The sequence below is a fragment of the Mustela putorius genome, unplaced genomic scaffold (genome assembly GCF_011764305.1).
Source record: "Mustela putorius furo isolate JIRA1106 unplaced genomic scaffold, ASM1176430v1.1 tig00537303_pilon_pilon_pilon, whole genome shotgun sequence".
NCBI classification, from domain to species: domain Eukaryota; kingdom Metazoa; phylum Chordata; class Mammalia; order Carnivora; family Mustelidae; genus Mustela; species Mustela putorius.
The window spans coordinates 72,000-87,689 of record NW_025422441.1 but is presented as its reverse complement, the minus strand read 5'-3'; the positions used below and the strand labels follow the sequence as shown (position 1 = coordinate 87,689).

The following is a 15,690-nucleotide window of genomic DNA, read 5'->3' as shown; positions in this document are numbered from 1 at the left end:
CCAGCTCTGGAGAGCAATACTGTGCCCAGTTTCTCCCTGGTGGGCCAAATCCCTGGAGCTCCGCAAACATACAGACAGAACAGGATCTCTTAGAATGTGATCTCAAGATCTTACCTCCTGAGGCTTTCCCCAGAAATTCTGATGATGGCTCAGTTCTCATCGTTTGATCCCGGACAAGCCCCCAAAATGTTGAGGCCCATTATCAAAGGAATGAGACTGAGACAAAGTGAAAGTTATGCAAAGCTTTATTCCATGCCAAGCATCAGAATTCAGGCTGACCTGCCAGGGCCGCCTCTGAAGAGAGCAATGACTCCCAATTTTACAGGCTTAAGAATTGACTGACCAGTCAGGGTCACCTCTAAAGAGAGTGACCACTCCCAGCCTCACAGACTAACTTTTATAGAGCAAAGGCCATATGGTTAAGCCTGGCCACATACAGGTGGCCAATGAGATTGTAACATACACAGAAAGTTGCATAGTCATGTTAGGCCACACGCAGGTGACTAATTGAATTACAGTTTACCCTATAGTAGCTGTTTGAACTAGCCTATCACTCTGGTAAGAATTGGCGCCTAAGTTTGGCCCCCAAAAGGCAAGGTTTACATTCTTTGGTGGTTAGCGAGATAATATGTGTGCTTTTTACTGATTGGGTGTTTTCATCTGGCCTGACTTGTCCTTGTATTCTGGGTTCTGTTATCAGGAACTGGCTGACTATATTTTACTGGTTTCCTGGACTTGCTTCTAAGTAAGTTTTTCTAGGGGGAGGGTTGGTTTAGCTTTACTGCACAAACAACAAAATGGCTGTTTAGCTGCGATGGAGTCACTCTGGCTAAGTAGGCCCTTACATTCCACATAAATCTCTCAGCAGTAGGAGTTCTATTATGCCCTCTTTTACATTGAAAACCAGACCAGTGAGAAGAAACCCAGATTGTAACTCAATCCATCCCTCTCCAAAGGCAATGTGCTCTTTCTGTTCTTGTTACCCTAACCAGAATGGGTCTGCAGTGTGCCCACTGCATCCTGAGTAGCACACTGGTCATTCTGCATACTTGGTTCTAACTAATCCCCAAATAGCCCCACATGGATTGGTATTTCTTTTCCCAGTTTGAATATATGCAAACTCACTTAGAGAAGTTAGTCTTCCCAGAGTAATGTACCTACAGGTAGGGAGGTGGGGTCATCTCTGGGCCTCTTTAGTCCAAGGATTCCTATCATAGCACCCTGAGAACTCCTATGGGGATTCTGTCAAGAATTCTTGACAGAAGAATTCTTGATGGGGTGGATTCTGGGTCCCAGTGATCTAACTGTGATGGTACTGAGTTAAAAATACATTTGCCACTTGACTCCATAAGCTCCTACTCTGGTAAACAACAGCAATATCTTGAACCAATGTCAATTCAGTAACCCCTACCCTAGGCTAATCAGCCTCAGACTACCGGGACAAGCCTATACTCCAACCAAGTCAGGGTCACAGATCCATTACCAAGAGAGTGGCAAACATGAGATCTGTGGGGTGTCCCAATAAACAACAGAAAATGGAGTTGTTATAGGACTTCAGGGAAGGGTGGATTTGGGGTGAAATCCATGTGGAGCAGTGCTTGGATGGGTGGGCAGCAAAGCTGGGCTGTGAGTGGTGGGTCAGCCTTAGGTATGGACTGTGAAGTCGACCTGGGTTCCTATTTCCTTGAAAACCACAAAATTTAGGTGTGGAGCACAGTGTTCAAAACGCCTTATCTGGTTCTAGTTTTAAATCGATGTTGCATCTCTGTATCAAGGTGACTTATATCTGCCAGGAAAGAGCGCCTATTTCATTTTTAATAATTTATAACACATTTCTGTTAGTCTGTGATGTTGGGGAGCGAAGTTTCTCAGTAAGAAAACAGAATACATCTTTCGGAAGGTATTTTCTCCTCTAACCTTTGAAGCTGGTTTTATCCGTGATTCCAGCCCAGTGAATAGTTTAATAGATTTTTTCCCTGTGCTGGTCTAAGCTAATTTCATTTTCTCTTCTCTGTAAGTGTGGGTATTTCCTGTCTTTCAACGTGGTTACCCCATAATTGGCCATATTCCCTTTGGGGAAGGAAACAAGATCTAGTATAAAATTGGGGGAGAGCTTCAGGGTCTTTCTTTCCTCAAGGGAATCTAGCCTTTTCTCCTTTCATGAGGCTCGGGTCTTTTCACCAAATTTGTGGTGTGTGTGTGTGTGTTTGTTTTTTTTTACATACAGACTTTAGTAGGCTATTTCAGTCTCAGAGACACCATTATTCAGTTAAGTGCTGTGATTACTGCTCTGGCCCTGGGCCTGCTAAGGTGACACACTTCCATGTCTTTGTAAGGGTCATGAGCTACTGTCTGGTATCCATCCAACCCCAGTGAGTTGTGGAACCCATTTACATGACAGCCCTCCCACTGCCATTCCTAGTCTATAGGAAGTAGCCCTGCAGTATCTCCCAGGGATGTTGGTGCACCCTTGCCAATTTCTCAAGCTTGGGTGACCCTCTTGGGGTGAGGGAAAGTAGCCTGGGGTAGATGAACAGGGCATCAGTCAGCACTGCCAGTCACTACAGAATGAATCTCTCTTGCATAAAGCTTTTTTCCACCTACTGAAGAAACCGAAATGTCCTTCTCAATTGTAGCTAATTTACTTGGTATAAAAGCTGGGGGTCCCAAGTGGACGACCGCTCTGTGCTAACCCACAAGTGTAGCAAAGAGAGGGTCTGCACCATCAGGGGACAGTGTGGCTCCCAACCAGTATTAATGTCATCCCCAAGCTAAAGAAGAAATTGGGTAACAGAGAAACTTATGACTGGAATCGAGAAAATTAAGAACTATGTAAATAAAATGGAATACAATTTGGATGAAGCACTTAATTGAAAACTAAAACAGTGAAAAACTCATCACAGGAATTAGAATGATGTTTTAGCCATACAAGCTGAAATAGAGGATTAGGATAAATGTTGGGATTCTTAGTTAAGTAAACACCTCCACTGTATGTAAAGATGAAATTAAAAAGAAAAAAACCCAGGACACCTGGGTGACTCAGTTGGTTAAGTGACTGCTTTCGTTTGGCTCAGGTCATGATCCCAGAGTCCTGGGATCGAGTCCCACATTGGGCACCCAGGTCCACAGGGAGTCTGCTTATCCCTCTGACCTTCTCCCCTTTCATGCTCTCACTCTCTCAAATAAATAAATATATCTTAAAAAAAGAAACCCAAATATTTTTCCTGATTTGGCATTCTAAGATCACATGCAGTCCTGAGGAGGACACTGCCACAGTTTCCTAGTCCTTCTGTCTCTTAAAAGGATACTAGAGATCCTTGGAGCAAACACAGTTTAATTTTATTTTCTTGTGTCTTAAAGGTCCCTTTTCTAGGGGCGCCTGGGGCGCTCAGTGGGTTAAAGCCTCTGCCTTCAGCTCAGGTCGTGTTCCCAGGGTCCTGGGATCAAGCCCCACAGCAGGCTATCTGCTCAGCGGGGAGCCTGCTTACTCCTCTTTCTCTGCCTGCCTCTCTGCTACTTGTGATCTCTGTCAAATAAATAAAATTAACCCCCCCGCTTTTTTTTTTTTTTAAAAGGGTCCCTTTTCTAGAAGTTGTAACGTCCCTGAGAGGCCTGAAGAACCAGGAAAGGAGGAGCTTCTGACAAAACTAAAACTAAAGTTTTGGTCACCTCAGGAAAAGATGGACATTCCCTTTCATGTGGGACATGCTGTTGAGTGATGATTGGTGAAGTCATAAGGCAGAGGCTCCTACCTTTGGACTGTTTTCTCATTTTCCTTCCCTGATAAAACACCCAAAAACCCCCACATGCCAAACCATGTTTAAGTAAAGTGTACTATTTCCCATTTGGAATCTGTCAGCTGGGCCAGCCTTGGGTTGCAAGCTCCCTCCTAGCACTGCCTTCAGTCTTGCATGCAGTAGGACTCAGGAGGTAGAGAACCTGGGTGGTAGAGCCGCACAGAGCCAGCACTGTCACCGAGCAGCTTCTCTGTGTCCCAGTCCCACTGTGAAACAGGGTAAGTAAAAGTACCTACTTCACTGAAATTCCGTGAAGCTTAAATGAGAAAACCCATGCAAAGCCTCAATCACAATATCTGGTATGTGCTAAGGTACAAAAAGAAGAAAAAAAAAGTCAAGATTTCTGTTTGGCCAATAACCCTTATTATTAAATTCACTCCAGTTTTTATATTATTTAAGTCAAAGCTATCTGTGGTGAAATGTGCTTAGGAGGGTTATCACTAAGATGCAGATTTCCTAATCAGCTTTTCAACATTCTAAGCCCAGACCACTACTACTATATGGACAACCTGGAAAGTAAGGCCTGAAATAGAGGGCATGTCAACATAAGGAGAAAAGATCAGTCAAATTCTAAGAAAGTACCTTTGATAAACAGGAAAACTGGAATAACTTTATTAGAGAAAAGGACACTATAAAGGAATAAAATGGCCAATTATTAAGTAATTCATTGCTCTTACCTTTTCTTCTTTCTTACCCTGATTCTTATATACAAAGCATCACTCCATTATAGCTTATCCCAAATATTAATCAGCCAATCCCTTTGAGATGTTTGTACATGTGGCATTCAGCTTGTTCATTCAGACTACTTTCAGCTGCCAGATTTTTAGCTTCTAGAACTGTCTCTCACAGACTGCTGTTGCCGAATTTCTCGTATGTACAACCTATTTCAGCTCATTTTGATGCTAGTTCTTCCATCAAAATGTAGGAGAAAGTGCTAAAGACGTTTCTGGAGAATGTGGTTCTGAGGATCCTGAAGTGAGCCACCCATCGGGGTGAATCGGGGCAGAAGAACCACAGGCAAGGATGGCAACTCTGAAAACTGGGTTTAGGAAGACAGTACTCCCAGGATATACTTCATCTCGAACATCAAGAACTAAAGGACACTGAGACACTGGTGACCAACATCATTCCAGGGGACAAAAGGTACCTCGCAGACAACCTACACAATTATCTATCTACTAAAAGCTGCTCAGTGGCTCTGCCTTACCTCGAGTCCTGCCCTCTGGCAGCAGAAGGACCTGCCACTCCTCACCAGGGTCTGTTCAGCGCCAGGCTGCCCAGTGAAAGGGAATAGCTGTGACCACTCCCGTTCTCTCCTCAAAAAAATGATATGGAATATACCAAACTTGGTTTTGAGAACAAAACCTGTAAGTCATATCCCATGCTCTGGTGTGTCTACTTTATGCTTATTTTCCTCCCAATTCACAGCAGTTTGACTTTCCAAATTACCTTGTAGGAAAACCCATTTTCCATGTGTTATTTGACTTCCTAGCAGGATCTCAAAGTCTGAATCTACACACATGCCTCACCTCCTTAACAAATTTTGTTCATGCTCCTAGTTTCTTCCTGTTTGGATTGCCTGATGCTGAAAAGGGGTAACACTTTTGAAGTTAAAGGGACATCCCTCACAATAACACAAAAACTTTTTGAAGAGGTCCAAACCAACAAGGAAATCCCAACCTGGTTCTTCCCAGATTTAAAGTGTAATGGTGGGGCGCCTGGGTGGCTCAGTGGGTTAAAGCCTCTGCCTTCAGCTCAGGTCATGACCCCAGGGTCCTGGGATCGAGCCCCACATCGGGCTCTCTGCTCAGCAGGGAACCTGCTTCCTCCTCTCTCTCTGCCTGCCTCTCTGCCTACTTGTGATCTCTGTCAAATAAATAAAATATTAAAAAAAAAAAGACCAAAGTGTAATGGTTCCAGTTACTCTCCTTGAACTTGAAATAGATGAAGAGGAGAAAGGAAAAGCAAGTGACCACATAAAATACCTCACTGCACCCTAACGTCTGGAGCTATGAAAACACAATCTTAAGTAAGTGTACTCAGAGGGGGCTCATTTCAAGTACTCAGGCACAGGGCACCCTCTGTGGGAGGAAAGTCATCTGACCTTGGAATTTCTACCACATAATCCAGCAGCCTGTCTTCAGTTAGCACTGCACTGGGACATTGTTAAATCACTCAAGAGATGAATCTCTAAAACAGAAGCTTTCGCATCAGTATACTGCTCCTGACATACAACAGTGAAGACTTTATTGAATAAAGCAGTTATTCTCCACTGTGAACTTTGTGGTGCTGAATGAAAGCTGCCTGTGCACTAAAGAGATCCACACATTTAATACACTCATAGGCCTGCTCTCCAGTGTGAATTTTCTCATGACTAGTAAGAGTTATTCTCTGACTAAAAGTTTTCCCACATTCATTACACACGTAAGAGTGCTCTCCACTGTGAACTCTCTGATGTCGAATAAGGTGAGAGCTTTGTCGGAAGGACTTTCCACATTCAGTGCATTTGTAAGGTTTCTCTCCTGTGTGAATTCTCTTGTGCTGGATAAGGGATAAGCGTGCACTGAAGGCTTTCTCACATTCATTGCACATGTAGGGCTTCTCTCCAGTGTGAATCCTCTGATGCTGAATAAACTGTGACTGCTGACTGAAGGCCTTCCCACACTTCTCACATTCATAAGGCTTCTCCCCAGTATGAATTCTGTGATGCTGCACAAGAGAGGAGCGGACGTTGAAGGCCTTCCCACAGTCACTGCACTTGTAGGGATTCTCTCCAGTGTGAATCCTTCGATGGCGGACAAGGTGTGCACTCTGGCTGAAGGCTTTCCCACAATCACCACACTCATAGGGTTTCTCTCCATTGTGTGTTCTCTCATGCTTAATTAGGGTGGATATCTGCCCAAAGGTTTTCCCACACTTGTTACATTCATAGGGTTTCTCCCCAGTGTGGCTCCTCTCGTGCTGAATGAGGTGTGAGCCCTGGCTAAAGGCTTTCCCACATTTGTGACACTCATAGGGCTTCTCACCATTATGGACTCTCTGATGTTGAACAAGGGAAGAGAGCACACTGAAGGCTTTATCACACTCATTACATTCATAGGGCTTCTCACCATTGTGTGTCCTTTGATGATGAATAAGATTAAAACTCTGACTGAAAGCTTTTCCACACTCATTACACTCATAGGGTTTCTCTCCAGTGTGAATTCGCTGATGCTGAATAAGATGTCCCTTCTGACTGAAGGTTTTCCCACACTCACTGCATCCATAAGGTTTTTCTCCAGTGTGAATTCTCTGATGCTGGATGAGGGACAGGCGAGCACTGAATGATTTTCCACACTCATTGCAGACATAAGGCTTCTCTCCAGTATGAATTCTCTTGTGCTGAATGACTTGGGACCGCTGACTGAAGGATTTTCCACATTCGTTACACTTATAGGGTTTCTCTCCAGTGTGAATTCTCTGATGAACAGTAAGGGTTCGGTTCAAGCTAAAGGATTTCCCACATTCAATGCATTCATAGGGTTTTTCTCCTGTGTGAGTTCTCTGATGCTGAATGAGAGATAATCGTGCACTGAAGGCTTTGCCACATTCAGTACAGTTATAAGGTTTCTCTCCAGAATGAGTTCGTTCATGCTGAAGGAGGTGAGAGTGTCTACTGAAAGCCTTCCCACATTCCTTACACTTGTACAGTTTCTCTCCACTATGAATTCTCTGATGATGAATCAGGTTAGAGCTATGTCTAAAGGCTTTTCCACATTGATGACACTCATGAGGTTTCTGCCCAGTATGAATTTTAAGATGTTGACTGTAAGATGAACGTACACTGAAAGCTTTCCCACATTCACTGCACTCATAAGGTCTTTCTCCAATGTGAGTGTTATGGTGCTGAATGAAATAGGAATGATCCCTGGAAGATTTGCCATACTCAGCACAGGTATGGCGCTTCTCTCCACAGTGAACTCTCTGATGTTGGCTTAGGACAGAGCAGTGCTGAGAAATTTTTCCACACCCATCACACTCACAGGGCTTCTCTCCAGTATGACTTCTCTGATGCTGAGAAAGAGTTCTACTCAGGCTGAAAGGTTTTCCATACTCATTATACTCAAAGGATTCTTCTGGATTGTTAACCCTCTGATTCTCACTAAGAACTGAACTCTGCCTGGGCATTTTCACACACACATCTGTCTGACAGGCTCTTTCTTCTGGGGAGAAACACTGGCGATTAGTGAGGTCCTGGCTTTGCTGATAGTCATCCATACACGGCACATTCTGGTGGAGATTCTTCCCTCTAGATGCTCTATGAAATCCAAACGGGTTTGGATCTGCAGTGCAGTTTACCTCCACAGAACTGGATTTCTGGCCTTCCCTTCTAATTGGGGTTTTCATATGTGTCAATGTCACTGTCCCAGAACTGCTCTTCTGGGAGAAGGATTTCTTAAACCCTTCCTCTGCAGATTTTCTCCAGCAGTTCTTTAATTTTCCCTCAGTTTTACTCATCTCTTCAAAATCAGGTTCCTTGGAAATATTCTTTACAGATTCTTCTGATTTTGCTCTCTGGGACCCCACTGCTTTGGAAATTTTCTGTCTTGGAGTCAATCCCCTCTTTCCTGTCCAAGACTCAAAACCTGAAAGAACAGGACAAATGAGTTGCTCATATTTTACCATGGGAGAAAGAATTAGGGAATAAATAGAAATAGTAACACAAAACAACTATCTCCTAGGAGCATACTGCATTTCCTGAATGCAGATCCAAAAAACCATCTCACTGGGATTGAGAAGAGGAAAGAGGGGAAGAGAAGTATGTTATCAAAGCAAGGAAGGCTGGTGTGGGACGGAAGGAAGGAAAGAGAGAAGTCCAAGGTCAAAGGCTTACATCTGGGCTAACTAGGGACAGATGGAGCAGGAACAGTGAGGGATGACCTGAGGAAAAGAGCTTTTAGAAAGGTGACTAGAGTGTTAAGAAGACGACTGCTCATGTCACTGTTCCTACTTTGCAAACAAGGTGTCTTCTTCTAGCCTACTTATAATACTTATTCAAATATCTGTTTAAAAACAAATGAACGAGGGGTGCCTGGGTGGCTCAGTTGGTGAAGTGTCTGATTCTTGATTTTGACTCATGTCATGATCTTGGGGTCATGAGATCAAGCCCTGTGTTGGTCTCTAGGCTCAGCACAGAGTCTGCCTCTTTCCCTCTGCCCCTCCCCCTGAAATAAATGAATACATCCTTTTTTTTTCTTTTTAAAGATTTTTTATTTATTAATATGACAGAGAGAGATGCACAGAGAGAGGAAACACAAGCAGGGGGTGTGGGAGAGGAAGAAGCAGGCTTCCTGCTGAGCAGAGAGCCCAATGCAGGGCTCAGTCCCAGGACCCCGGGATCATGACCTGAGCTGAAGGCAGAGGCTTAATGACTAAGCCCCCCAGATGCCCCTAAATGAGTATCTTTAAAAAAATAAATGAATGAGGTACACCTGGGTGGCTCAGTTGGTTGGGTGGCGGCCTTCAGCTCGGGTCATAATCCCAGCGACCTGGGATCGAGTCCCACATCGGGCTTCTTGCTCGGCAGGGAGCCTGCTTCCCCCTCTGTCTCTTCCTGCCTCTCTGCCTGTGTGCGCTCTCTCTCTCTCTGACAAATAAATAAATAAAATCTTAAAAAAAAAGAATGATAAATGGCTTATAATGAATAAAAGGTATACACATTAACGGATATTGAGAAAAAAGTTATGGACAATTTGGCTTCACAGAAGCAAATCAGGGTAAACAGAGAAAACAGATACGAAGAGGTAAGCTACTCATCCAAACAGCAGGTGCAGCACGGGCAGAGCAGCTAAACGTGGCAATAACCCATAGCACACATTCCCAGTGAGTAAATTACCTGAATATTTACAAAAACTGTGATACAGATGAATTCTGAAATCCAATTAAAGGAAATTTACTAAAAACAAAACAAAAAAACCCAAACAAAACCACTGAATCATGTGAACACAAGGACTGTTGAAAGGACAAGCAGGTCAGAACAGTGAGGGGAGCCCTGCTGTGAGATGCCACAGCAGCACCATGGAGCCTCTCTTCTGTCGACTGCTTATGATTAGAGCTGTAACAGGCTGTGACTCTCAGACCGTTCAGCCGACAAGGAAACGGAGCTGAAAACGTTGAATAGATGGATGTAAAATTGGGCTATGTCATTTTAACAGACTTCAGTGACCAACTCACAGTACTTCCAAGGGATTTAGTTTATTATTTTTTACTATTTTTGATAAAGGCACAAAAGCAATACTAGTGGTGAAGGGATGGTTTTTTGCAACAAATGTTGCTGGAACTGGACATCATTTTTAAAAATTTAACTGGATTCCATAACTCATACCAGACACAAAAACCAACTCAATATGAATCACAGACCCAAATACCTAAAATTTCTAAGTTATAAAATTTTCTTCTATAAGAAGAAAACCTCTTGAATTAAGCCGGTTTCTCAGATGTGACACCGAAGGCACAACCCACAAAAGAGTGAAATGACAAGATGCTGTTCATCAGAATTTAGTGAAATGTCTCCTCTTCCAAGACACGGGAAGAGAGTAGAGATGAAGCCCCCAGAGAAAACCTATGCACAGCATCTATCTGATAAAGGGCTTGTGTCTGGAAGAGCTCTATATCCAGAAAGCAACTCTGTAAAACTTCAGACAAGAACAAAAACTGAGTTAAAAAATAAGCAAAGATATGAACAGACACTTTGCCACTGAAAATACACAGAAGGAAAACAAGACACTCTGAATCTTTAACTATCAGAGAAATCAAAAGTGAAACCACAATGTGACACCAGTACACATTCATCAGAGCAGCTAAAATTTAAAAAGAGACTGAGCACACCAAGTGATCAGCATGCAGGGGAAATGGAACTCGCATCCATTGCTGGGGGAATGTCAAATGGTACAACCAGTTTGGAAAACATTCTGGCAGTTTCCTAAAAGTTAAGTATACACCAGCACATAATCTGGCCATGCTATTACTAGGTATTTATTCAAGAGAAAAGGAACATATGGTCCTACAAGGATATGTACGCAAATGTTCACAGCAGCTTTATCTGTACTAAGCCCAAATTAGAAACAACCCAAATGCCTGTTAACGGACTTGATAAATTGTGGCATAGCCATACAAAGAAAATAATAACCAAAATAAATAAATGAGTTATTGATACAAACACAGATGAATATCAAAAGAATTACGTGGAGTCAAAAGATGCCAGACAAAAAAAAGGGTACATGTTCTATGATTCCAATTACATAAAACTCTAGGAAATGTAATTCACATTGGCAGCAAGCAGACTAGTAACTGCTTCATGACAGGGATGGGAAGGGGTAAGAGGGAGGAATTGCAGAGACAGCAGAAAACGTTGGGGGGTAATGGGCATGTTTGCTATCTTGACTATAGTGAAGGTTTCACACATACAGTACAGAGCACGGAAATGTTACCAAACTGCACATCTTAGATATGCATAGCATATTATACACTTAATATACCTTAATAAAACTGTTTCTAAGAGGGGAAAAAGAACACATGGGGTGTGGAGCCAGTATGCCAGAGTCTAACCGAGCTCTGTTCCTGACCAGTTGTGTGATCTCTGGCCAGCAACCACATCTCTCTGTGCCTCAGTTTCTTGGGTACCAACTTTGTGAGGATACTGGAGGACTGCTAAGTTCGTTGTGTCAGCAAAGCACTGGGCATGCCCTGAGCACAGACTCCCGGTATCGTTAGTGGCTGTGGTAGCTGAAGATGGTGCTCCGCTTACTAGTTACATGCCCATACCCTTTGCTGCATAGGAAGAAACCCTAGCTCATGTTTTTCTCCAAGGCCCCGAATCAGCCTGGGAACTCTGAGCAATAGCAGGAGTAAGTCTGGGCAGAGGGCATGTCTCTGGATGGCCTTCCTAAGCAGCCAAGGCAGAGCTGGCCAGCAAGGCCTGAGAACGACTGGGTGACACAGAAGCAATTGAGGCAGTCAGCTGCCAGAAACACACCTGAGCTCTTTTCTGGGATTGAAAGAACATTTTGTAGGGTTAGGGAAACATGAACTCATTTATGGGTATAGATCAGAAAGAAAAGAGAGGTGGGAACGGAGCAGAGGGAGAGCAAAGCTCTGGCGTGACAAAAGATGTGGTCCAGACTCACAGAGAAGGGTCTGGCGAAGTGACAGCCCCTGCCAGCAGGGGCAGGAGAGCACGGCAGCATTCCTGGAGACTCACTTTCACTCCCATGACTCCAGATCCAGCCTTCCTCAATTCTCGGTGAGTATGGGGCCCATGGCTCTTCCCCCTTCTCCAGCCTGGAGATGACATCAGGTTTGGAACCTTGAAGTCCTGCTCCAGAGAAAGGAAGCAAGGCTGACAATTCACCCAAGTCCAGGGTAAGGTGGCCCCATGGGCAGCACCTGTGTCCTGTTCATGACCTCCCTTGCCACTTGTCTGTAAAAGGAAAGAGATGCAGGCCTCTTCCCCTGCTGAAGAAAAGTAAACGCAGCTCTTCTGGGGGCCAAGGATAAGGGGCCTGAACACATCATGCTAGAAGACTCTAATAATAGAGTCTTGGTGTTGACTTCCATGAGGACTAAAGGGAAGCAGCACGTTTGGTGTAAGGGAGGGCTTGAAAACCAAACGGATTCAAATCCTAGATCTGCCGCTGACTACCTGTGTGAACTTAAAGTTATGATATGAGGCACCTGGGTGGCTCAGTGGGTTAAGTATCTGCCTTCGACTCAGGTCATGATACCGGGGTTCTGGATTAAGCCCTGCATTGGGCTCTCTGCTCAGTGTAGAGTCTGTTTCTCCCTCTGTGCTTACCGTCTCTCTCTCAAATACACAAATAAACCCTCTTTTTTTTTTTTTTAAAACCCTCTCTTTTAAAAAATATTCCTTTTAAAAGATTTTATTTATTTATTTGACAGAGAGAGAGATCACAAGTAGGCAAATAGGCAGACAGAGAGGTGGGGAAGTAGGCTCCCTGCCGAGCAGAGAACCTGATGTGGGGCTTGATCCCAGGACCCTGAGATCATAAATAAATCTCTTCAAAAAAAAAGTTATGATATGTTAGCCTCAGAGTCCACTAGAAACCATTTAACCCAACACCAACCATGAAGATGCATTATGATTGACTCTGGATGTGAAAATACTTAGGGTTTAATGAATGATATTCTCCTTCCATATTTCCTACAAGGAAACTGGGGAGTCTGTGGTACAGACTCTGTGCAGACCAGGCTTACCTGAAACCACGATCAGAAATGCCTTGTGTTTGGGCCTGGAGGAAAGATGTCTCTGAGCCTTGAGTCTAACCCTAGAGCTGTTCACGAGCACGGAACCCAGAGCTGAACTTCAGAAGAAGCCTTACCCAGTGAGATCAAGTTTCTGTAGGTCTCCAGCATAACATCACTGTAGAGGCCCCTCTGAGCAGGGCCCAGACAGCCCCACTCCTCCCGGGAAAGGAACACAGCCACTTCCTCAAAAGAAACCAAAACCTGGAACGATAATATCTTGTTGCAACTCCAGGGTCAGGCCCAGGGTGGCTCATGATCGGCAAAACCCCTTTGAATGCATGAACCAGACTGTTGTCCTCACAAGACTGTGGGCTCTTTGAGACCAGCACCATTTTGACTTATCTCTGTCTGCCCAACCCCTGCCCTCTACTATGCCTAGTGCAGGGACTGGGAAGATAGTGTGCAGCACATTTAAGGGCCTGGAACTCAGGGGCTGAGAACACTGGTGAAGACAGCTCCTCACTGAGAGAACCATGGAGAGACTTTAGCCAAGAAAGGGCTCAGGTATCTCAAGAGGACCACTCACCTGAGGCCCAGGAGGAAGGAGATCTTTGACGGCCATCGCTGCATCTCTTAGCTTGTCCCAAGGAGGTGGGCGAAACTGCAGGGAGAGGGAAGGCTGGAATGGAGTGTGACCAGTCTGCTTTTCACCGCAGCACTGAGACTTCCGTGCCTAGATCTCAAGAGGTCTATGGCAGCAGAGACCAAGTCTGCGGCTGCCAGAAAGCCCTGGGAAGGGCAGAGGAACTAAACACCCAGTGGTCTCTGAGACGATATTCCCTTCTCCACCACAAGGCTTCCCCAGCAGCCCCTGGGACAACAGCATCCTCAGGCCACTATATGATGGCCCCAGCAATGCACCTGGCCAGGGCAGACAATAGGCTGCATCTCAGGACCACCTTGAGGGTCCTGGAAAGTGGGCAAACAGCTGAGAACAAGCAGACCAGGCACCTACCTAAGGCGGTGTGCAAGCAAATAGGGCCGCTGACAAACAAAAGCCCGTGTCAGGTGACGACAAGGGATAGAAAGAATGAACGGCATGAGGGCAGCAGCTGGTGGTGGGAGATGGCCAGGGAAGGCAACTTTGGTAAAGCAACACCAAAGCAGAGGTCTGGACGGAGTGAGGGCAGGCACCGTGTGGACCTTAGGGCAGATCAATTCCAGGAAGGGGCATGCACAAGGGCAACGGGGGTGAGGCGATGGCCCACTTGATGTGTTCAAGGAAGGGCAAGGAGACCAGAGGGGCTGAAGTGGATGAGGGGAGGGCACGAGAGAGGAGGGAGGGGTGCCTCATAGGCTACAGGACATGGGCTTTCACTCTGAATGAGCTGGGAGGTATCCCGAGGATCTGGGCAGTGCTCCGACCTGCCGGGCGGCCTCTCCGGCTGCTGCTCGGAGAAGAGACTGCGGGGCGGCTGGGGAGTGTGCGGATGTCAACAGAACACCGCCGCAAGGCTCCAGCAGCAATCCAGCAGAGCCGGCAGTCTCCTGGGCCAGAGCGGTGGGCGCCGGCCGCAAGGGGCCAGACCCTAGGTGCGCTTCAGCCGCGTCGTCGCCAGCACCTGCTGACGACTCAGGTCTGGGACGAGAAACCAAGGTGGGCCCCGCTTCTGCGACGACGCGGCATCCACTCTGAGGGATCAAACCTCCATGTAAGGGTAAAACCCAAAAGCCGTTTTGGTACACGTTGAATTTCAATTTACAAGGGAAGAATCAGGCCCAAAGCTCAAGAGAAAGGCCGGCGCGGGCCGGGGTACTGGGAGCTGGCGGCGCGCGCCATCGGGAGGAGCCTCGGCCCCAGAGCCGACTCCCACCTCCAGGGCCCCCGCCCGGCCGAGGAGGCGCGTACCGCGAGCGCGCCTGCAGGCGGACCCGGAGGCCGGTAGCCCCGCGGCTGCAGGCGCGGGCTCCCCCATCCCGGACACACCGCCCGCGGGTGCAAACTCGGGGACGCGACCTGCGTCTCCGCACGGACTTAAAGTGAGACTCATCCCGAGGGGCTTTTCCAGAACGTAGTGAAGAAAACGCACAGGGCGCTCCGCGCGCTGTCGGCGAACCGTGAGGACCCGCAGTCACCACCCCTGCGGCACGGCTTCCCGAGCACCCGCCGCGCGGCACCTCCCGCCGGTCCCCAGCCGCCTCGGCCCCTTCCCCGCCGCGCTCACAACCGCAGCCCCGGCCCCCCTCGCCTCGGCCGCGTGCACCGCACGGGCCTGACCCCGACGCGGCCCCTGAGCACAACCAGCTTCGCCCCTCGCTGAGGCCCTCCCCGTCCGCGCCGCCGCCCCGCCGCGGCGGCCTGGGGAGCCCGGACCCCCGGCCGCGAGCTCTGCGCGGGGGCGTCCGCCGCTCCCCCGCCCGCCTCTCACCGCACACTCCACGCCGCCTCCGCGACCCCCGCACCGGCGCCGACTCACGTCGGGCGGTTCCGCGGCTGGGGCGGAGGTGCGGCTCGCAGACTGCCGACCGCCGGAGCCCGAGCGGCCGGACGGGAAGCGCCCGCACTGCACTTCCGCCGCGCCCTCCAGCTCGCCACCAATCGGATGCCCGCTTCCGGCGGCCGCTCTCGCCGCTTCCGGCGGCCGCTCTA

The 15,690-nt window shown here is 47.1% G+C and overlaps 1 protein-coding gene across 5 annotated transcripts; it reads right to left on the bottom strand.

Annotated features, from left to right (window-relative positions):
* Positions 1-4,376: 4,376 nt before the first annotated feature.
* Positions 4,377-15,629, bottom strand: LOC101682296 (zinc finger protein 252). 5 transcript variants are annotated; one of them, XM_045074040.1, is made up of 5 exons: positions 15,470-15,629; positions 13,627-13,701; positions 13,175-13,301; positions 12,037-12,150; positions 4,377-8,422 (listed from the first exon to the last, which is right to left on the bottom strand). In XM_045074040.1, the coding sequence occupies exons 2-5, from the start codon at positions 13,660-13,662 to the stop codon at positions 6,060-6,062; spliced, it is 2,640 nt and encodes an 879-aa protein (XP_044929975.1). In that variant the 5' UTR covers positions 13,663-13,701; positions 15,470-15,629; the 3' UTR covers positions 4,377-6,059. The 5 variants fall into 5 exon arrangements, with proteins under 5 accessions (XP_044929975.1, XP_004779424.1, XP_044929976.1 ...); XM_004779367.3 differs by having other exon boundaries at positions 15,518-15,623; XM_045074041.1 differs by lacking the exon at positions 15,470-15,629 and adding an exon at positions 14,466-15,461.
* Between the last annotated feature and the right edge of the window lie 61 nt (positions 15,630-15,690).